The 18899-nt window shown below is 36.7% G+C and overlaps 1 protein-coding gene across 1 annotated transcript in view; it reads right to left on the bottom strand.

Annotated features, from left to right (window-relative positions):
• ATM (ATM serine/threonine kinase) overlaps positions 1-18899 on the bottom strand; it is an 83471-nt gene that overhangs the window by 7151 nt on the left and 57421 nt on the right. The window contains exons 31-37 of the mRNA XM_023744842.1: positions 18682-18846; positions 17320-17452; positions 10412-10507; positions 8281-8452; positions 4875-5016; positions 3082-3258; positions 746-795 (exon numbers count right to left, since the gene is read on the bottom strand). Of these exons, the coding sequence (XP_023600610.1) occupies positions 746-795; positions 3082-3258; positions 4875-5016; positions 8281-8452; positions 10412-10507; positions 17320-17452; positions 18682-18846 (935 nt within the window). The remainder of the gene's footprint in view (positions 1-745; positions 796-3081; positions 3259-4874; positions 5017-8280; positions 8453-10411; positions 10508-17319; positions 17453-18681; positions 18847-18899) is intronic.

The following is an 18899-nucleotide window of genomic DNA, read 5'->3' as shown; positions in this document are numbered from 1 at the left end:
CTCATTTATGGATAATAAAGACCATTATAAACTGATGAACAAAAATAGATACAGAGGCAGAGCAGCATCAAACAGACTGTCAAACTACAGCGGGAAGGCCAGGGAGGGTTGGGGGGCGGGAGTGGAGGGGTAAGAGATCAACCAAAGGACTTGTATGCATGCATATAAGCATAACCAATGGACATAAGTGGGGGGGGGGGGAGGCCGGGGGAATGTCAAGGGGGAGGGGGAGACATATGTAATACTCTTTGTAATACTTTAAGCAATAAAACAAAATTAAGAAAAAAAAAGATTCCCAGGTGATTCTAATGTACAGCCAAGGTTGAGAACCACTGAATTAGAGCTTTAATATGAAAATTCCATCACATGTCCAACACAGTCCCTATAATATCTGGCTGCACATTTGTCTGTTTTATCCAATGCTGGAATATAGGGTGTGTCTTGTTCACATCTATACTCCCAGTGCCAAGCACAGTGCTTGACACATACTGAATTCTCTGTAATTAATTAATAGCCAAAATTTAATGAGGGAATACTATCCATCAAGTGTTATCATAGGTGCTTTATATACATTATCTCATTGAAAACTTGTTACAATTGTTACCTCTATTCTATAGATGAAGAAATAGATGTTTAGAGGTTATGGAATTACACCTACAAAGCGTCTTGATGAGATTCAAACCAATCTGTCTTTCTCTAGAACCAAGACCTTAACAGTGTAAATGTGAGAGTTTTAACAGAATACCTGAATCCAAACTTGCAGGGGTCATGGATCGGTTCGTTTGTGAGGAGTATCTGAAACAGTTAGTGAAAAATCCCTGAATGTGCATAGAAAGCAGATTTCTCCATGATTCATTTGCATCTTGAAGTAAAACATCATGAATCAGGTATGGAAGCACGGTCTGACAAAAGTCAGCTTTCACCTAGAATACCCAAACACATCCAGTCAATAGGTTAAGTAAAAACAATATATTACAATTTCTTTCCATGTTACTGGCATGTAAGCTTTAAATGACAGATGAATATGTCATAACCTCAATGTACTGCTAGAAAACATGTGTACCAGATAGTGTTTTTTAAGAAAAAAATTCAAACTAACCTAGAATATCTATATAAAACATATATGATTAGTTACAATGTTAATTATTCATTTCCAGCCTAGACCATCCTATATAATAAAAGCCTGGGTGGCGTCATGTCCTTGCATGAAGTCACCACAAGATGGCCGTGCGCACAGCAGAGGCGGGGCCCAGTGGCTGCTCTGCGCGGTGAGGCCTGGGGGCGTCCCACGGCTCTGCGCAGCGGGGAGGAGGCTGGTCCCGGTGTCTCCACCGCCTCACATGGAGGAGGTGGGTCGTGGCAGGGGAGGGCAGTTGGGGGCCATCAGGCCAGGCAGGGGAGGGCAGTTGGGGGCCATCAGGCTGGCAGGGGAGGGCAGTTGTGGGCGATCAGGCCAGCAGGGGAGCAGTTAGGCATCAATCAGGCCGGCAGGGGAGTGGTTAGGCATCAATGAGGCCAGCAGGGGAGTGGTTAGGGGCAATCAGGCAGGCAGGCAGGCAGGCAGGCAGGCGAGCAGTTAGGAGCCAGCAGTCCCGGACTGTGAGGGGATGTCCCAGATTGGAGAGGGTGTAGACTGGGTTGAGGGACAACCCCCACCGTGCATGAATTTCGTGCACCAAGCCTTTAGTTTGCATATAATGAAACAGAATATTGCTTACAAATGAAATTATGTCACTACTGTAAGTAAAATTTCAGAGTTGAAAAGTGTTACTAATAACAGCAAGTTCTCTAATTTGATGTAAGGAAAAATGGAGATCAATGTTTATGAGAAAAGTTGAAAATCTGATTTTTGCACATTTTCTATACTCAGTGAAGAGCTACAACAGCGATGTTAAAATGTTGTTTTTTTTTTAAATAAACCCCAATTTCTGGGTATAAAATTTGGGTACTTATTTTTGGTATACTCCAGAGTGTAGAAAAGTGCTTTAATATGTCTGGTATATTAAAACAGTGCTCAACCTTATTTTTGCAAAGATACCATCTTCTTATATTCATCACATGCCACACACATAAGACAAATTGCAGATGAACAATTTCCTTGTTAAACTAAAGTCAAGATGTCAGTTTGGGAAACAGAATTTAAGGAACCAGGAATTGAAGTATACATAACTGTGTATTTGGAGCATTTTATCTTCTGGCCAAAGTTAGAATTTTATAAAAATCTTAGTTTCACTGATGAGAAGTGAGCTGTGTGTGTGGGCACAGGATCTCACTCTGCTGACCTGGTGTGAGTGCAGCGCAGTACTGCAGACGGAGTGATGATTTATTAACTGTAAGAAACAAGGACGGCTTTTTAAACTGCTTTTACCAAAATACTCACTTCTCTACCAGTTATTTGTGATTGGTGGATGTTTGACCTAGTCACAGCTTATTTCACATTTCTGTTGCATCATGCTTGGCAGAATTACAAACTAGAGAGCTGTTAAAAGTCCTAGAGCACCATCATAGTGCTGTTTTGATAAAAGCATATAACAAACTTTTGTTTGACTTGGTTCATACCTGTACTCTCTATTGAAATAAATTGTAGAGTACCTTCAAAAATCAAAAAGTAGTGCTAACTGCTACCTGCTCCCTTTTTCTCATTCGAGAAAGCACCTCAGAGAAAAGTAAATGACAATGACCTTATTAGGAGTAAACAAATGAACAAAAAAAGCAGACTTTTGGTTAATATAAATATTTACAGTCACCAGGATCTTAACTACCATTAGTAACAAAGTACTTGAGGCACCCCTTAGAACTCATCCAGAACGTGTATCTCACGGCTGAAACCTACTGCATAAAGTTGTGGCTAAATAAAGACAATCCTGTTTGATGGGCTCGCAGCAGCTGAGTGTGGGTGATGTTGCCTGAGGAGGATGTGCTGTTCCACAGGCCTCTTTTTTGAGTATTTATTATAGGCAACAAGCATGTACACACAAGCCAAGTGGAACGAGACAAGCAAAGAAAGCTATTAAGAGAAAAAAGGAAATGAAACAAAGCAAAGTTAGAAAGGAATGAAGTCAGACCAAGTAATCTTTTTACCTCACACAGTGGCTTTAGTAACTGAAGAATTTCACTTTTTATGCTTCCACTATCCAAAAACGCACAAGTCAGTGACTTTATCCAAACATCATGATTTTCATTTTGAGGAATCCACAGGCTTGTATCATCCAAACCCTCTAAAGGGCTTTCTCTGTCAAGTCTGGGTACTTCTAAAAACTAGAAAGAAAATGATCAGAAAATAAAAATAAGGTAATCAGAAATACACTGGAAAACAAATATCTAAATATACACAAACCTGTTTCCAAGTAAAACTAAATATAGTTAAAACTAAATCTGGAGGCCAGGGTTACCTTTTAAATTTAAAATACATTTATGTTTATATGAGAGTCAGACTGGTATGGAAAAGAATTACTGGTCTAGCCCTAACTGGGTTGGCCCAGTGGAGAGAGCGTTGCCCTGCGGACTGAAGGGTCCCGGGTTCGATTCCACTCAAGGGCATATTCCTGGGTTGCAGGGTCGATCCCCAGCAGGGGGCGTGCAGGAGGCAGCCAATCAATGATTCTCTCTCATCATTGATATTTCTATCTCTCTCTCTCCCTGTCTCTTCTCTGAAATCAATACAAAAACATATATTTTTTAAAGAATTACTGGTCTAGACAGTAGTAAGTTCATAGTAGTATATTATATGAATCACAAACTCTCTGCCTCATCTGTCTTACATACAAAACCAGTCCAAATCTACCACACAGAATTGATTTCAAAATGAAATAATATTATAAAATGTTCTAACTATAGTGTTTTACAGGTTACATTGCTAATTTTATTAATAGTTTATATTACCATTAATTTCACTAATACTGAAGTTATATTTATGATACATTTAAAAGCAGTATTTCAGCCCTGGCTGGGTGGCTCTGTTGATTGGAGCATCATCCCTTACACCAAAAGGTTGTGGGTTCGATTCTAGGTCACGGCACATACTTAGGTCTGGGTGCATACGGGAGACAACTGATCAATGTTTCTCTCACATCAATGTTTCTCTTTCTAAAAATTAGTGAAAATATATCCTCAGGTGAGGACTAAAAAACAAAACAAAACAACAACAACAAAAAGGCACTACTTCAAATATTAAACGGGAATGTTCAAACTAAAGGAGAGCAAGAGTTCTTAAATATACTTCACAGAGTACTCCTGGTGGAATCTTATGATATCAACATGGAAAAAGGGAGACATTTATAGGTCATCTTATATTTCACTAGGGAACTGTATTACTTAAAACTTGCTATAGAAATAAATACTTAGTTGTTGATTTCAACACCTAATAACCACACCCAGGATCAATGGCTGTTATGAAATCTAAGTTAGGGGTGTGTTGTTGTTGTTTTTTAAATATATTTTATTGAATTTTTACAGAGAGGAAGGGAGAGGGATAGAGAGTTAGAAACATCGATGAGAGAAAAACATCGATCAGCTGCCTCCTACACACCCCCTACTGGGGATGTGCCCGCAACCAAGGTACATGCCCTTGACCAGAATTGAACCTGGGACCGTTCAGTCCACAGACCGATGCTCTATCCACTGAGCCAAACCAGTTAGGGCTAAGTTAGCATTTTTTACTCCTAAGAAAAAAGGCCTATCACTAAGAACTTCTCCTAATCTCCCCAAATCATCACCTCTCTAGGCTATCTATAGCTCAGCTGGAATTATTTCTAAAAGAGGTTAAATGTTAGTATAATACCATTTAAGCAATTTGATATTCCTATCCATAGGAAAAAAAACAAACAACATTCTAGAATAGTGGGTACACAGTAAACATTTATTATTTGAAAGACCTTTTTCCTCGATGTTCTAAAAGGGTGTAGATAGATCAGCATGGGATCAGTAGTCGTCTTGTAAATCTCCCAGAAACTATGGCCAGTCTTTGTGGCTAAAATATTTTTCAAGCAGGTAACAGTAGCTGATCGCACTTTGACACTGAAAAACAGATATAATTCAAAAGCCTAAAAAACATATCAACTATTAAGCTTGATAAATGCTAAACAACCTCCAATAAAAAAACAAAAACTGAAATCTAAAATTTATATCATTAGGACAATTCTACACTTATTGGTAAATTTTACATCTATAAAATTATATTACATCACAGCCAAAATTTACCAAAGGATTTTTAATATTCTTTCAGTAAACTTGAGTTACTAATTACTGCAATAGCATTCTCTTCAATAAAATTTGTAATATGACTACTAAATATAAAAGGACTCATAAAAATAAGTAAAATAACACCAACTAATAAAAATGAGCAATAAGAATGACAATAGTAATTCACCTGAGAAAACAATATTTTGATATTTTCTCTAAGAAATACAAATAATTTGGGATAGGCAGAATGCTATTTCCGTCCAAATGATAAAATTATTGTCTAGAACAATTTTAAACAAACGGTAAATACACACTTATTCTGACCAGAAGCTAGCTGAGAATCATTAGGTAACACATCTAAAACCTCTAGTAACAATGTGAAGGGCCTTCTCTTTTGCAAAAAAAAAAGGGGGGGAGAGGGAGGGAAAGGAGGGCTGCAATACAAGAGCACTGAAAATAAAACAGCTGACAAAAAATGTCATAAAGCCCAATACTGTAAAGGCCTAATTCCTTTTAGGTTTCTCAATTTAAGACATAAAAGCATAAATCATAAACTTGAATTAATCCTTCACTGCTCTCTATTTCCCTACATCTCCATTGCTAATTAAACAGCAAGTCCTGCTGGCTCTCTGTTAAAAACATACCCTGGCTCCATCCATTTCCCATCTCATCTTCATTACTGCCATCCTAATCTAAGTCACCATCATTTGTCCTCTGGACTACTAAAAGTTTCAAAATAGGGCTTCCTGTTTCCACTTTTGCCCTATCATAATCCATTTGCCATATAAAAGTCAGAGTAAAAATGTAAGCATCATCATGATAGTACTTTGCTTATCACTCCATGGCTGTACATATTTCAAATAAAATCTAAATTTCTTATCGAAATTAGTTCTACCTTTCTAATTTCATTTCCTGCCATCTCCTTCCACACCAGGTTTCCTTCCGTTTCTCAAACACATCAAGCTTATTTCCACTCTAGATATTCCCCATCTGGAATGTTTTATCCCTAATCATCTTACAGCTGATTCCTGATCATTCAAATCAGCAAATGACATTTCCTCAGCAAAGCCTTCCATGACCTGCTATTCTGGGAATTCCTTGGTCAACATCCCCTCTGTAGAACTGAGGGTCCATAAATATGTAATGATAGTTTCCCTATTACAAAAAGATAGGGCCCTGGCTGGTGTGGCTCAGTTGGTTGAGTGTCATCCCATGCACCAAAAGGTCACTTGTTTGATTCCCAGTCAGGGTACATACCCAGTTTCAGATTTAATCCCTGGTGGGGTTGCATATGGGAGGCAACTGACTGATGTTTCTTTCTCTCTCTGTCTCTCTCTGTCTCTCTCTTTCTCTCTCTCTCTCCCTTTCCTTTCCTCTCTCTCTAAAAATAAAAACATATTTAAAAAAAAGAAAGATAGGAACAACAAATTATACTTGTTCCCTAGATCTCTCAAGTTTAAGTCAAACCAATATCTGTGTACATCTTTTCAGAAAAAATCAATTGCAAATGACTGTGTTACAAATGAAACACTTAATGCCTGCAACTTTTCTGTGGAAAATCTCTTCAAAACTGTGCCAGATGTCATCTGAAATATGTTCATACAATGAGATTAATTAATAAATGGATAGAAGAATGGCTAGATGTGACAAAGCAAGTATAGTAGTAAAATAGTTATGACAGAACCTAGGAGAATCTAAGTGGTAAATATACGGGTGTTACTGCAAAATTCTTTCAACTTTGCTGTACATTTGAAAATTAGTATAATAAAATGTTTTGGGGAAAAGCACATCAGCCTTTTTATTGCAAAAACAACAACAAGAGAGAAAAATACATATCCATTAAATCAACAATGAAAACATGGCAGGTAGACATTACTGTCAATCATTTATTCCCCAAGAAACGGAGGGGGAGGGTTTGGAAGGAAACAGATGCAAAATACCTATTGACCTTAGATAGATGCCCCAGTTGTGGGCTAAAATCCTTTGATCCACAGCCAAAAAATTGTGATGAGGTGCTCAAATATACCAAAAATAAATAAACAGATAAATGGGAAGGGGGGCAAAGAAAGCAAGCAACCATAATCTCATAACCAGCAAGCTGAAAAATCTGTTGCAATTTTGTTTTGCAGAGAATAAATGGGTAAAAACTGTTTGATTAGCTTAATAATTTTTGAGTTATGAAATTTCTGCTCTATTATTATTTTTTTAAAATATATTTTATTGATTTTCCCACAGAGAGGAAGGGAGAGGGACAGAGAGCTAGAAACATCGATGAGAGAGAAACATCAATCAGCTGCCTCCTGCAAACCCCTTACTGGGGATGTGCCCGCAACCAAGGTACAGGCCCCTGACCGGAATCGAACCCGGGACCCCTCAGTCCGCAGGCTGACGCTCTATCCACTGAGCCAAACCAGCCAGGGCTACAATTTATTATTTTTGTTGTTGTTTGTTAATCCTCACTGGAAGATATTTTTTCCATTGATTTTTATAGAGAGTGGAAGGGAGGGGGGAGGGAAGAGAGGGAGAGAGGAGAGAAAAGCATCGAAGTGAAAGAGCCAACCAGGATGGGGAAGCTGCAATCCAGATACGTGCCCTTGACAGGGAATCAAACCTGGGACCCTTCAGTGCTCGGGTCAACCCTCCAACCATTAAGCCATGAAGCCATGCTGGCCAGGGCTCTACAACTTCTTTTAAAAAGGACATAAATAGTCTAGCTGGGAAGAGTGACACCTTTGATTTTGACAAATATCCCAATATCTCATTTTGCATTCCCCTATCTTAATGTTCTATGTAGAACCACCTGGCAATTTTCTTATTATCTATTTGTCTAGTCTACTCTCACCAGAATTTCACATGGACATTGTCTAGTTCACCATATTAAATGCTTGGTACATAAAAGAGCGTCAGTAATTTCATGCACTAATAAAAATCCAACAATTTTCATTAAAATACTTGAGATTGAAAGAAAAGTATGGCAACTTAAAAGAGAAAGCTTTAAAGTTATTGGAACTATTAATTTATGTGAAGAGACAGTATCATTCTCCTTGAATGTCAGATTAAGTAAATGCTATCAGAAATAAAGTGTCATTAAGTACTCACCAATCTTCTACCAATGTGTTATTCAGGTAGGTCAGCATTACGAGGGTCCACTGAAGTTCTTTATCTTCAAATAACTGAAGGGCCTTAATATAAGATGTATCTTTACTATGTTGTATAGCTATCGTAGAAAAATCTACAGGACCCACTTCTCCCAAGCAGCTCCCGACAGCCTCTACATACAGAAATTACATTTCAGTAGAGTTATAGCTAAGAGATCATACACACAAAATTTCCTGAGTTCCAAAATATAATGTTACTCTGTCATCCTTCAAGAGTTCAGTTTCTCTCAAAGATTTGGAATAAATTAAAGCAGCAACAAAATATTGTATCACTTCCTTTGCATATCATCCATGTGGGCAATAATTTTTCCTATAGAATCATATCCAAGAAATAGACTAGTCACAGAATATAGATATTAAGGATGAACGTTTAAACATAGCTATTGCATGAGAGTATCAGCAGACTTTAAAACTTAAAATTTTTTGATATTAAGTACATAAAGTTCACTAACCTTCAACACTCAGTTCAGCAAAAACTCACACATACACAAATGCGTGCATGCGAACACACATAACTCATTTTTTCTCATCTGTATTATCACTACCCAGATAAAGATAGAACGTTTTCAGCATGCCAGAGGTCTCCCTCATGCTCCTTGCCAGTCATGGTAAAATTTATTAAAATAAGTTCACAAATGCTCTGATAGTCCTCCTTTCAAAAGGTGAAGCCTAATTTATGTTGGGCTGTGCTTAGTGACTGGCTTTTAACAAAGAGAATGTGTACAAGTTTTCCATCTCCTTGACTAAGTTTATCTGCACGTATTTAATTCTTAGACACTATTACAAATGAAATTATAAATGAAATAGAATTTCCTTTTTAGATTGTTCACTGCTGGTGTACATAAACACTACTAAATTTTGTGTGTTGCCCTTGTATCCTAGAACTTTGCTAAATTCATTTATCTCTATTATAGTAGCTTTCTTATAGATTCCCTGGGATCATATAGATCTATGATTACGTCATCTGTGAATAGACATCATTTTCCTTCTTCCTTTCCAATTTGAATAATTTTTATCTCTTTTTCTTGTCCAATTGCTCTGGCTATAGCAGTGGTAAAAGTGGGCAACCTTTCTCGTTCCTGATTTGAGGGAGAAAACCATCAATCTCTTACATTAAGTATGATGTTAGTCATAGGTACAAAGATTTTATGCTACACAGGAAAGCCACTTACGGTTCTTGCAGTAAATGAGATTTATCCCCAGAGCCAGTATTACTATGGACAAAGGGGTAAATTCCTTGGTTAAAGAAAAATTCTAGGATGCGGATAGGTTCTGTTTCTTAGTCTGGGTGCTAGATGCACAGGTGTGTGTTCTGCTTATAAAAATTCTTCAAGTTATATGCTTATGATCTGTACAATTTACTGATGTAAGATATATTTCAATTAAAAATTTATCAAAAAATGTTAAGTACCCTAGATATTAGGCTCCCGATGAGAAGTTAAAAAAGACTCCATTGAAAGATAGTAAGATGTATGAAACAGCTATTATTCCTCCCACTTCTTACTGGAAGCAATGCCGTCATGAGGACTTCAAGCTGGTTTTAATGTGACTTTTCCCTCCTGTAAGCACCAAACCTAAATAGCTACACTCTAGACATGATATTGGCTATTTATCTTACATCAGGTTTCCTCCAAATGGTGATAGTAAAGGACTTGAATATGGTTTTAATATGTGACTTTAATCCAGCACTCCAAATCCTCATTCTTATTTCAGTTATATAAGAAAGATATTAAGTACCAGTCATTTTTAATATACATCAATTTATCTTCAACTTCACAACAAATAGGTATATCTGACTTTCCTAAATATTTACAAAACATTTTCAAATTCACAGTTATAAATGTGTAAATAACTAACTTTTACTTTATGCATAAAGTAAAAAGTAAATGAATGTCTAAGGAAGAAAATATGAAAGGAGGGCAGCTTAGGGACGCTTGAGCTAAATAGAAATATTACTTAGCTAGCATCTTACATTTCCCCAATACCTCAAATGATAAACTTTTACTGATTTTGGAAATTATAAAGATGACCACTCAAACAAAAAACTCACAGTCATTCAGCCAAATAGTTACCTAAAACTTCTCTTTCACCAGTGTGATTTAACGCCATCTTAGATAACTGTAACAAGCTGACAACCAGCTTCACCATTATGCCATCTTGTGGGTTACCTAGAAGCAGTTTTGGAAAAAAAATTAAACTATAATGGAAACAACACTTTTCTTTATGATATTACATTTTATATATTTAAATTATCTGACTAGAAAACTTTTATAAAGTTTTTTGAAAAGGTTTTAAATCATGAGCACTTCAAAAAATATTAAGTGATAACCAAACTATTCTCTGACCACAATGCTCTGAAATTAGAAATCAACTGCAAAAAGGAAGTGGAAAAAAATACAAATATGTGGAGGTTAAAAAACATGCTACTGAAAAACCGACTGGATCAAAGAAGAAATAAAATGTGAGATAAAAAGATATAGAAAGACAAATGAGAATGACAATATGACATCAAATTTTGGAATACTGCAAATGTGGTAATAAGAGGGAAGTTATATCATTACAGGCCAATATCAAGAAACAAGAAAAATCCCAAGTAAACAAGCTAACACTGCATATAAAGAACTAGAAGAAGAAGAAAAGCAGCCCAAAGTAAGCAGAAGAAAGAAAATAATAAAAATTAGAGCAGAATTAAATAAAATAGAGAGCTAAAGGACTATACAAAAATATTAATGCAAAGAGCTGGTTCTTTGAAAGATTTAAAAAATTGACAAACATCTGGCTATACTCAATAGAGAAAAGATAAGTAAATAAAATTAGAAAAGAGAAGTTACTACAGATACCACAGATATACAAAGGATCATTCAAGAACATTATGAAAGAATATGACATCTAATTCAATAACCTAGAAGAAATGTATAAATTCCAACCTTCCTAGACTGAATAAATAAATAACCTCCCTAGACTGAATAATGAAGAACCGGAAAATCTAAACAGACCAATCAACAATGAGGAAATTGAAACAACCATCAAAAACCTCCCAAAAACCGTGGTCGAGATTTGACCTATGAACCAGGAGGTCAAGGTTCAGTTCCTGATGAGATATGCTCGGCTGTGGGCTTAATCCCCAATAGAGGGTATGCAGGAGGCAGCCGATCAATGATTCTCCCTCATTATTGATGTTTCTATCTCTCTTTCTCCCTTCCTCTCTCTGAAATCAATGAAAAAAAATATTTTTTTAAAAAAACAACAACTCCCAAAACATCAAAAGCCCAAGACCAGATGGCTTCATTAGTGAATTCTACCATACAGTCAAAGAAGACTGGATCCCTATCCTTCTCAAACTCTTCCAAAAATTTGAAGAAGCTTCCTAACTCATTTTATGAGATCAACATAACCCTACTACCAAAACCTTGCAAGGATAACCCACGCAAAAAAGAGAAATACAGACCAATATCTCTGATGAATACAGATGCAAAAATCGTAAACAAAACCCTAGCAAATCAAATACAATGATACATTAAAAACATAATACATCACGATGAAGTGGGGTTCATTTCAGAGGCACAAAGATGGTTCAACATATGCAAATAAATCAATGTGATATACCAAATTAACAAAATAAAAGATAAAAATCATATGATCATATCAATAGATGCAGAAAAAGCACCTGACATGACACAACACTTATTTATAATTAAAACAATAAAATGGGTATAGAGAGAAAGTACCTCAACATAATAAAGGCCTTATATAATAAACCCTTAGTTAATACCATACTCAATGGTGAAAAACTGAAAGCTTTTCCTCTAAGATCAGGAACAAGATAAGGATGTCCACTCTCATCACGCTTATTCAACACAGTACTGGAAGTCCTAGCCAGAGAAATCAGGCAAGAGAAAGAAACAAAATGCATCCACAATGGGAATGTGAAAGTAAACTTGTCACCTTTTACAGATGACATGGTTCTTTATATGGAAAACCCTAACAATTCCACCAAAAAAGCTATTAGAAATAATAAACCAATACAGTAAAGTTGAAAGATACAAAATAAATGTACAAAAATCCATTGCATTCTTACATGCTAATAATGACATTTCAGAAAAAGAAAGGAAAAAGATTCTTTTTGCAATTGCAAAATAATAAAACACCTAGGAATAAACTTGAAGGGTGTGAAGGACCTATATACTAAAAATTACAAAGCATTATTAAAAGAGATTGAAAAAGCCACAACAACATAGAAAGATATTCCATGTTCATGGGCTGGAAAAATCAACATAGTTAAAACGGCCATATTACTCAATATATAGATTTAATGCAATTCCCATCAAAATCCCAATGTCTTTTTTTCTAAAGAAACGGAACAGAAAGTCATCAGATTTGTATGAACCCACAAATTAGCCTGAATAGCCAACACAATCCTGAGAAAAAAGAACAAAGCTGGAATATCACATTCCCTGACTGCCAATTATACTACAAAGCAACAATATTCAAAACAGCATGTTATTGACAGAAAAACAGACACACAGACCAATGGAATAGAATTGAGAGCCCAAAAATAAATCCACATATATATGGTCAAATAATTTTCAACAAAGAAGCCCAAAACACACAATGGAGAAAAGAAAGCCTCTTCAATAAATGGTGCTAGGAAAATTGGAAAGCCACATGCAAAAGAATGAAACTAAACTACTGTTTCTCCCCTTATACTAAGGTTATGGACTTTGGTCTTAGAGAGGATTTGGAGCATTTGACCCAAAAGGCAAGGGAAGTGAAAAAAAAAATTTTTTAATGGGGTTATATCAAACTAAAGAGATTCTGTACAGCAAAAGAAACCATCAATAAGACAAAAAGGCAACCAACAGAATGGGAGAAGATATTTGAAAACAACAGCTCTGACAAGTGGTTAATATCCAAAATATATAGAGAACTCACACCACTCAACAACAAAAAACAAGCATATAATTAAAAATGGGCAGAGGACCTGAACAGGCACATCTTTCAAGAAAACATACCATGGTCAATAGATATATGAAAAGATGCTCAACTTCTACAATGAAATACCACCCCACACCTGTCAGAGTGGCCATTATCAACAAGACAAGTAATAACAAGTGTTGGAGAGGCTGTGGAGAAAAAGGAACCATCATTTATTGCTGGTAGGAATGTAAACTGATAAACAGTTATATAGAGGTTCCTCAAAATATTAAGAATAGATTTACCACATGACCCTTCAACCCTCTTTTGGGTATCTACCTGAAAAATTTTAAAACATTTATTTGCAAAGATATATGCACCCCTATGTTCAGCACTTTTAGTGACCAAGACATGGAAACAACCAAAGTATCCCTCGATAAATGATTAGATAAAGATGTGGTGCATATATACAATGGGTTACTACTCAACCACAAGAAAAGATGAAATAGTGCCATGAATGGATCTTGAGACTATCATACTAAGCGAAATAAGTTAGAAAAAAGTCAAGAATTATATGATTTCACTCATATGTGAGATATAAAACTGAAAGCAACAAATGAACAAATAAAAACTCATAGATACAGACAACATATGGTAGTTACCAGAGGGAAAGGGTGTGGGGGTGGAGATTAGTGAAGGGTAGAGGGATTGAGTATATGGTGAAACAAGATTTGACTTTGGGTGATGGGCACACAATGCAGTATACAGATAATGTATCACAGAATTATACATTTGAAACGTATATAACTTTATTAACCAATGTCACACCAATAAATTTAATAAAACAATAAAAAATAAAATGAAGTAAATGTATTTGAATTTCCCTATGAAATAAAACTATGCAAAAGTGATCAGTAACATTTGGCAGAAAGAAAGAAAAAATTCTTAAGTTGTACAGAAAAATTAATACCATAGCAAAATCACAAACACAAAAATCATTCAACATGATGAGGAGCTAGAAGAAACCCTGGGAGATATGCTTGGATTTTAACTTCTGGCATTCATTCTATACCAGAACTATTAAATAGAACTTTAGACAATGAGGGAAATATTCTATAATCTGCACTATCCAATGATAGCCACTTAGCTACATGTTAATACTGAGAACTTGACATGTGCTAGCATGATGAAAAAACTGTATTTTAAATTTTATTAAGTTTTCATTCATTCCTATTTAAGTAGCTACAAAGAGCTAGTGACTGTATTGGATAAGACATGTTAGACCAATAAAATACCCAAATAAATGATAATTAGAGACAGAGGTGTTCATATCTTATATATAGGTAGATATAAAAACAAATACACTAGAATCTCAGAATTCAGGTGGCTATCAAAACTAGTTTTAAAAAGTACTTAGGATAAAAAGAATACAATAGAAATACGAAATTAATGAGCACAGGAAGATGAAAATCAAATAAGTAGAGCTTGAATTCTTTACCTGACTTCTCCAAAGAGGGGATACGAATGGCCAAGAAATATATGAAAAAATGCTCAGTCACTAATCATCAGGGAGGTGCAAATTAAAATGACATGACATACCACCTCACACCTGTCAGAATGGCTACCATCAACAAATCATCAAATGACAAGTGCTGGCGAAGATGTAGAGAAGAACCCTAGTAAACTGATGGTAGGAATGCAGACTGGTGCAGCCACTATGGAAAACAGTGTGGAGTTTCCTCAAAAAATTAAAATATGGAACTGCCCACTTCTAGGAATATATCCTAAAAAGCCTGAAACACCAATCAGAAAGAATATATGCACCCCTATGTTCACAGAAGTGTTATTTACAATAAGATCTGGAAACACCCAAGTGCCCATCCATAATTGAGTGGATAAAAAAGCTGTGGTGCATTCACAAAATGGAATACTATGCAGCTATAAAAAAGAACCTTTTACCCTTTGAGACAACATGAAGGGACCTGGAGAGTATTATGCTAAGCGAAATAAGCCAATCAGAAAAAGACAAATATCACATGATCTCACTTATATATGGAATCTAATGTACAAAATAAACTAATAAACAAAATAGAACCAGAGACATGGAAGCATGCAACAGATTAAGGATTCTCAGAGGGAAGGGAGTGGGGGCGGGAAGAGATTAACCAAAGAACATATATGCCTATATGCATAACCCATGGACAAAGACAATAGTGGGGGAGGGGACAGGAGTGGGGAGGAAGGGATCAATGAGAGGGAAAAAAGGGGGACATCTGTAATACTTTCAACAATAAAGATAAATTTTAAAAAAATAAGTAGAAAAAGATTCCCCCAAGTACAATAGTATAATAACCCAAACTCAAATTAAATTAATATAAAAATGTTTCTTAAGGAAAACAAAGCTAGAAACATATATAGATATGTGTATATACAAACATATATGTGTGTGTGTGTGTGTGTATATATACTTAAATGATGATTAAAATGAGACAAATTTCTTTTATTTAAGTACTAGAGCCCTGGTGCACAAAAATTTGTGTACTCAGGAGGGTCCCTCAGCCCGGCCTGTGCCCTCTCGCAGTCTGGGACCCTTCAGGGGATGACCACCTGCTGGCTTAGGCCCGCTCCCCGGGGGATTGGGCCTAATCTGGCAGTCAGACATCCCTCTGGCAGCCCAGTAGCACTCGGGGGATGTCCACTTGCCAGCGGGGGGCAGGCCCAGCTACAGAGGAGGCGGGAGAAGCTCCAATCACCACCGCTGTACTGGCAGCTGTCAGCCAGGCTTGTGGCTGAGCAGAGCTCCCCCTGTGGGAGCACACTGACCACCAGGGGGCAGCTCCTGCATTGAGCATCTGTCCCCTGGTGGTCAGTGTGTGTCATAGTGACCAGTGATTCCCAGTCGCTCTGCTGTTAGGGTCAATTTGCATATTACCCTTTCATTATATAGGATAGAGGCCTGGTGCATGGGTGGGGGCCGGCTGGTTTGCCCTGAAGGGTGTCCCGGATCAGGGTGGGGTCCCACTGGGGTGTCTGGCCAGTCTGGGTAAGGGGCTGAGGGCCGTTTTCAGACTGGCCACACCTCCTTCAGGGTGAAGGGTCCTGCTGGGGTCCCTGGCCAGCCTGGGTGAGGGGCTGATGGCTGTTTGCAGGCTGACCACAGCCCCCAGCCACCCAAGCTCCCAGTGGAGGCTGGCTGAAAGCAGGTATCTGGGATTTATTTAGCTTTTATAATTAAAACTTTGTTGCCTTTTGCGTAGGCCACAGCCGGCCAGGGCAGGCGGGAAGCTTGGCTTCCTCCATCGCCAGGGCAACCAAGCCTCCTGCTTGCTCCAGCTCCGTGGCTGCCAGCCGCCATCTTGATTGGGTTAATTTGCATGTAGTCACTCTGATTGGCTGGTGGGCATGGCTTGGGCATAGCGAAGGTACGGTCAATTAGCATCTTTGTCTTTTATTAGTGTAGAAGTTTTAGACCCCCCCCCCAAAAAAAATAAATCGGAGTAGTAGGCAGACACACCTTGTATGCCTGGTTCTAAAAAATTCATGTCTCTTTTAGGCAGCAGGAACTTAACCGTTTTTTTTAAAGAAATATATTTTTTGTATTGATTTCAGAGAGGAAGGTATAGGGAGAGAGAGATGGAAACATCAATGCTGAGAGAATAATTGATCGGCTGCCTCCTGCATGCCCCCACTGGGAATCGAGCCCGCAACCCAGGCATGTGCCCTTGACTGGAATTGAACCCGGGAACATTCAGTCCACAGGCCGACACTCTATCCACTGAGCCAAACCAGCTAGGGCGAGTTAACCTTTTTTAAACAATGAAATAACATTATCATGTTTGGGTTTAGAGAAATCATTCTAGCAGAGGTGTAGAGGATGGATAAAGTGGGAGTAGTTCAAGGTCAGAAGACCATTAGGAAGTCTTTTATAGTTAGATGAGAAATGATGAAAGTCTGAACTAAATGATGAGAATCTAAGTCCATGGCAATTAAACCAACAGCAAGAATTTATAAAAGATTCTTTCAAAAAGGAATAGGTACAAATAACCCACGTCATTAAAATGAGTACCTTGAGAGGCTCTCATGAGCTCCACCATCTGATCTTTATGTTGTTCTAGCTGTCTTCGAAGATCCTTCAATCCTTCAAGCCTTGTCAATGGAAGTGCATCATAAACACTTACTGAGAGAAAATGGTTAATTTCCTAAAAGAGAAAATTTGTTAAAAATGGAATTGCTTTTGACATGTATTGGTTAAGTCTGTGAACTAAAGCTTGAAAAAAAAATTAGTATGTGCCTTTTATAGACACTGACTCATCTCACTATTACTACCAAACAAGTTAGAAGTAAATTATTTCCTCGATTTCAAACCATATAATGTTTTAATTTAAATTCTAATAGATTCCTTCATGATATAATAGTTAGATTGCAAGATTATAGCATACTCAATTGGAAAAGAAAGCTTAAATTTTTATGCACTTAGTACTGTAACTAGTTTTAGACCTTAATATATTTACCCACATTTTCATATTGATATATAGCAAAATACAGAGCATCATTTTAAATTATAATAAGATTTATAAGGAAAAATGTATCCGGACATACTTTTGAAGTTTATAAAGATTAAGACAGAACTAAAATTTGGAAAACTCTTTAATTCAAACATTAAATTGTCCCTCAAAGAAGCAGGCAGTAATTTTGAGATATTAATAGAGTTTATGCACATGGAATACTATGCTGCTGTAAAAAAAAAAAAAAGGAATTCTTATCATTTGCAACAGCATGGATGGAACTGGAGAGCATTATGCTAAGTGAAATAAGCCAGTCAATGAAAGAAAAATACCACATGATCTCACTCATTGATGGATAATAAAGACCATTATAAACTGATGAACAAAAATAGATACAGAGGCAGAGCAGCATCGAACAGACTGTCAAACTACAGCAGGAAGGCCGGGGAGGGTTGGGGGCGGGGGGGTGGGGGTGGGTAAGAGATTAACTGAAGGACTTGTATGCATGCATATAAGCATAACCAATGGACACAAGACACTGGGGGGTAGGGGAGGCCGGGGGAAGGTCAAGGGGGAAAAAAAGGAGACATATGTACTACTCTTTGTCATATTTTAAACAATAAAACAAAATTTTTAAAAAAATAGAGTTTATGCATATGAAAATCAAGCATATGTTATATCATATCTCCTCAATATTTAAATTAAATGTTTACAAAAAACTTTGATATTTATACTTTCATTGCAATGCAAGAGGATATATTAAGATTCAGTTTTTATTTTAGAGGTTTGTTCTCATGCTATATTTTTATCATAATTTTTTAAAAACATTCAGTTTTTCACATTTAAAGCATTATAGGTTTTCAAAAGGTACTACTGTCTATCCTTTCTAATATAAAATAGTTAGATGATGGAATAATTATTACCTCCAAGAGTGAAAAGGGTCCTCTACTGTACTTGATTTTCTGTTGAGTAATACGCAAATCCTTAAAGACAACATGGTCGGGAAAAGGATCTAAAAGTTTAATCATCATATAGAGGTTTTCATTGTCCTTGTTATCTATCACTAAGTATTTCAACAAGTCCAATACCTAAACATAATTTAAAAAAAAAATGAAAGGGGACAAATGACTTAATTATATTT

The sequence above is a fragment of the Myotis lucifugus genome, unplaced genomic scaffold, assembly GCF_000147115.1.
Source record: "Myotis lucifugus unplaced genomic scaffold, Myoluc2.0 scaffold_491, whole genome shotgun sequence".
NCBI classification, from domain to species: Eukaryota; Metazoa; Chordata; class Mammalia; order Chiroptera; family Vespertilionidae; genus Myotis; species Myotis lucifugus.
Note: the sequence above shows the minus strand (reverse complement) of the source record. Positions and strands in the feature narration are given on the sequence as shown.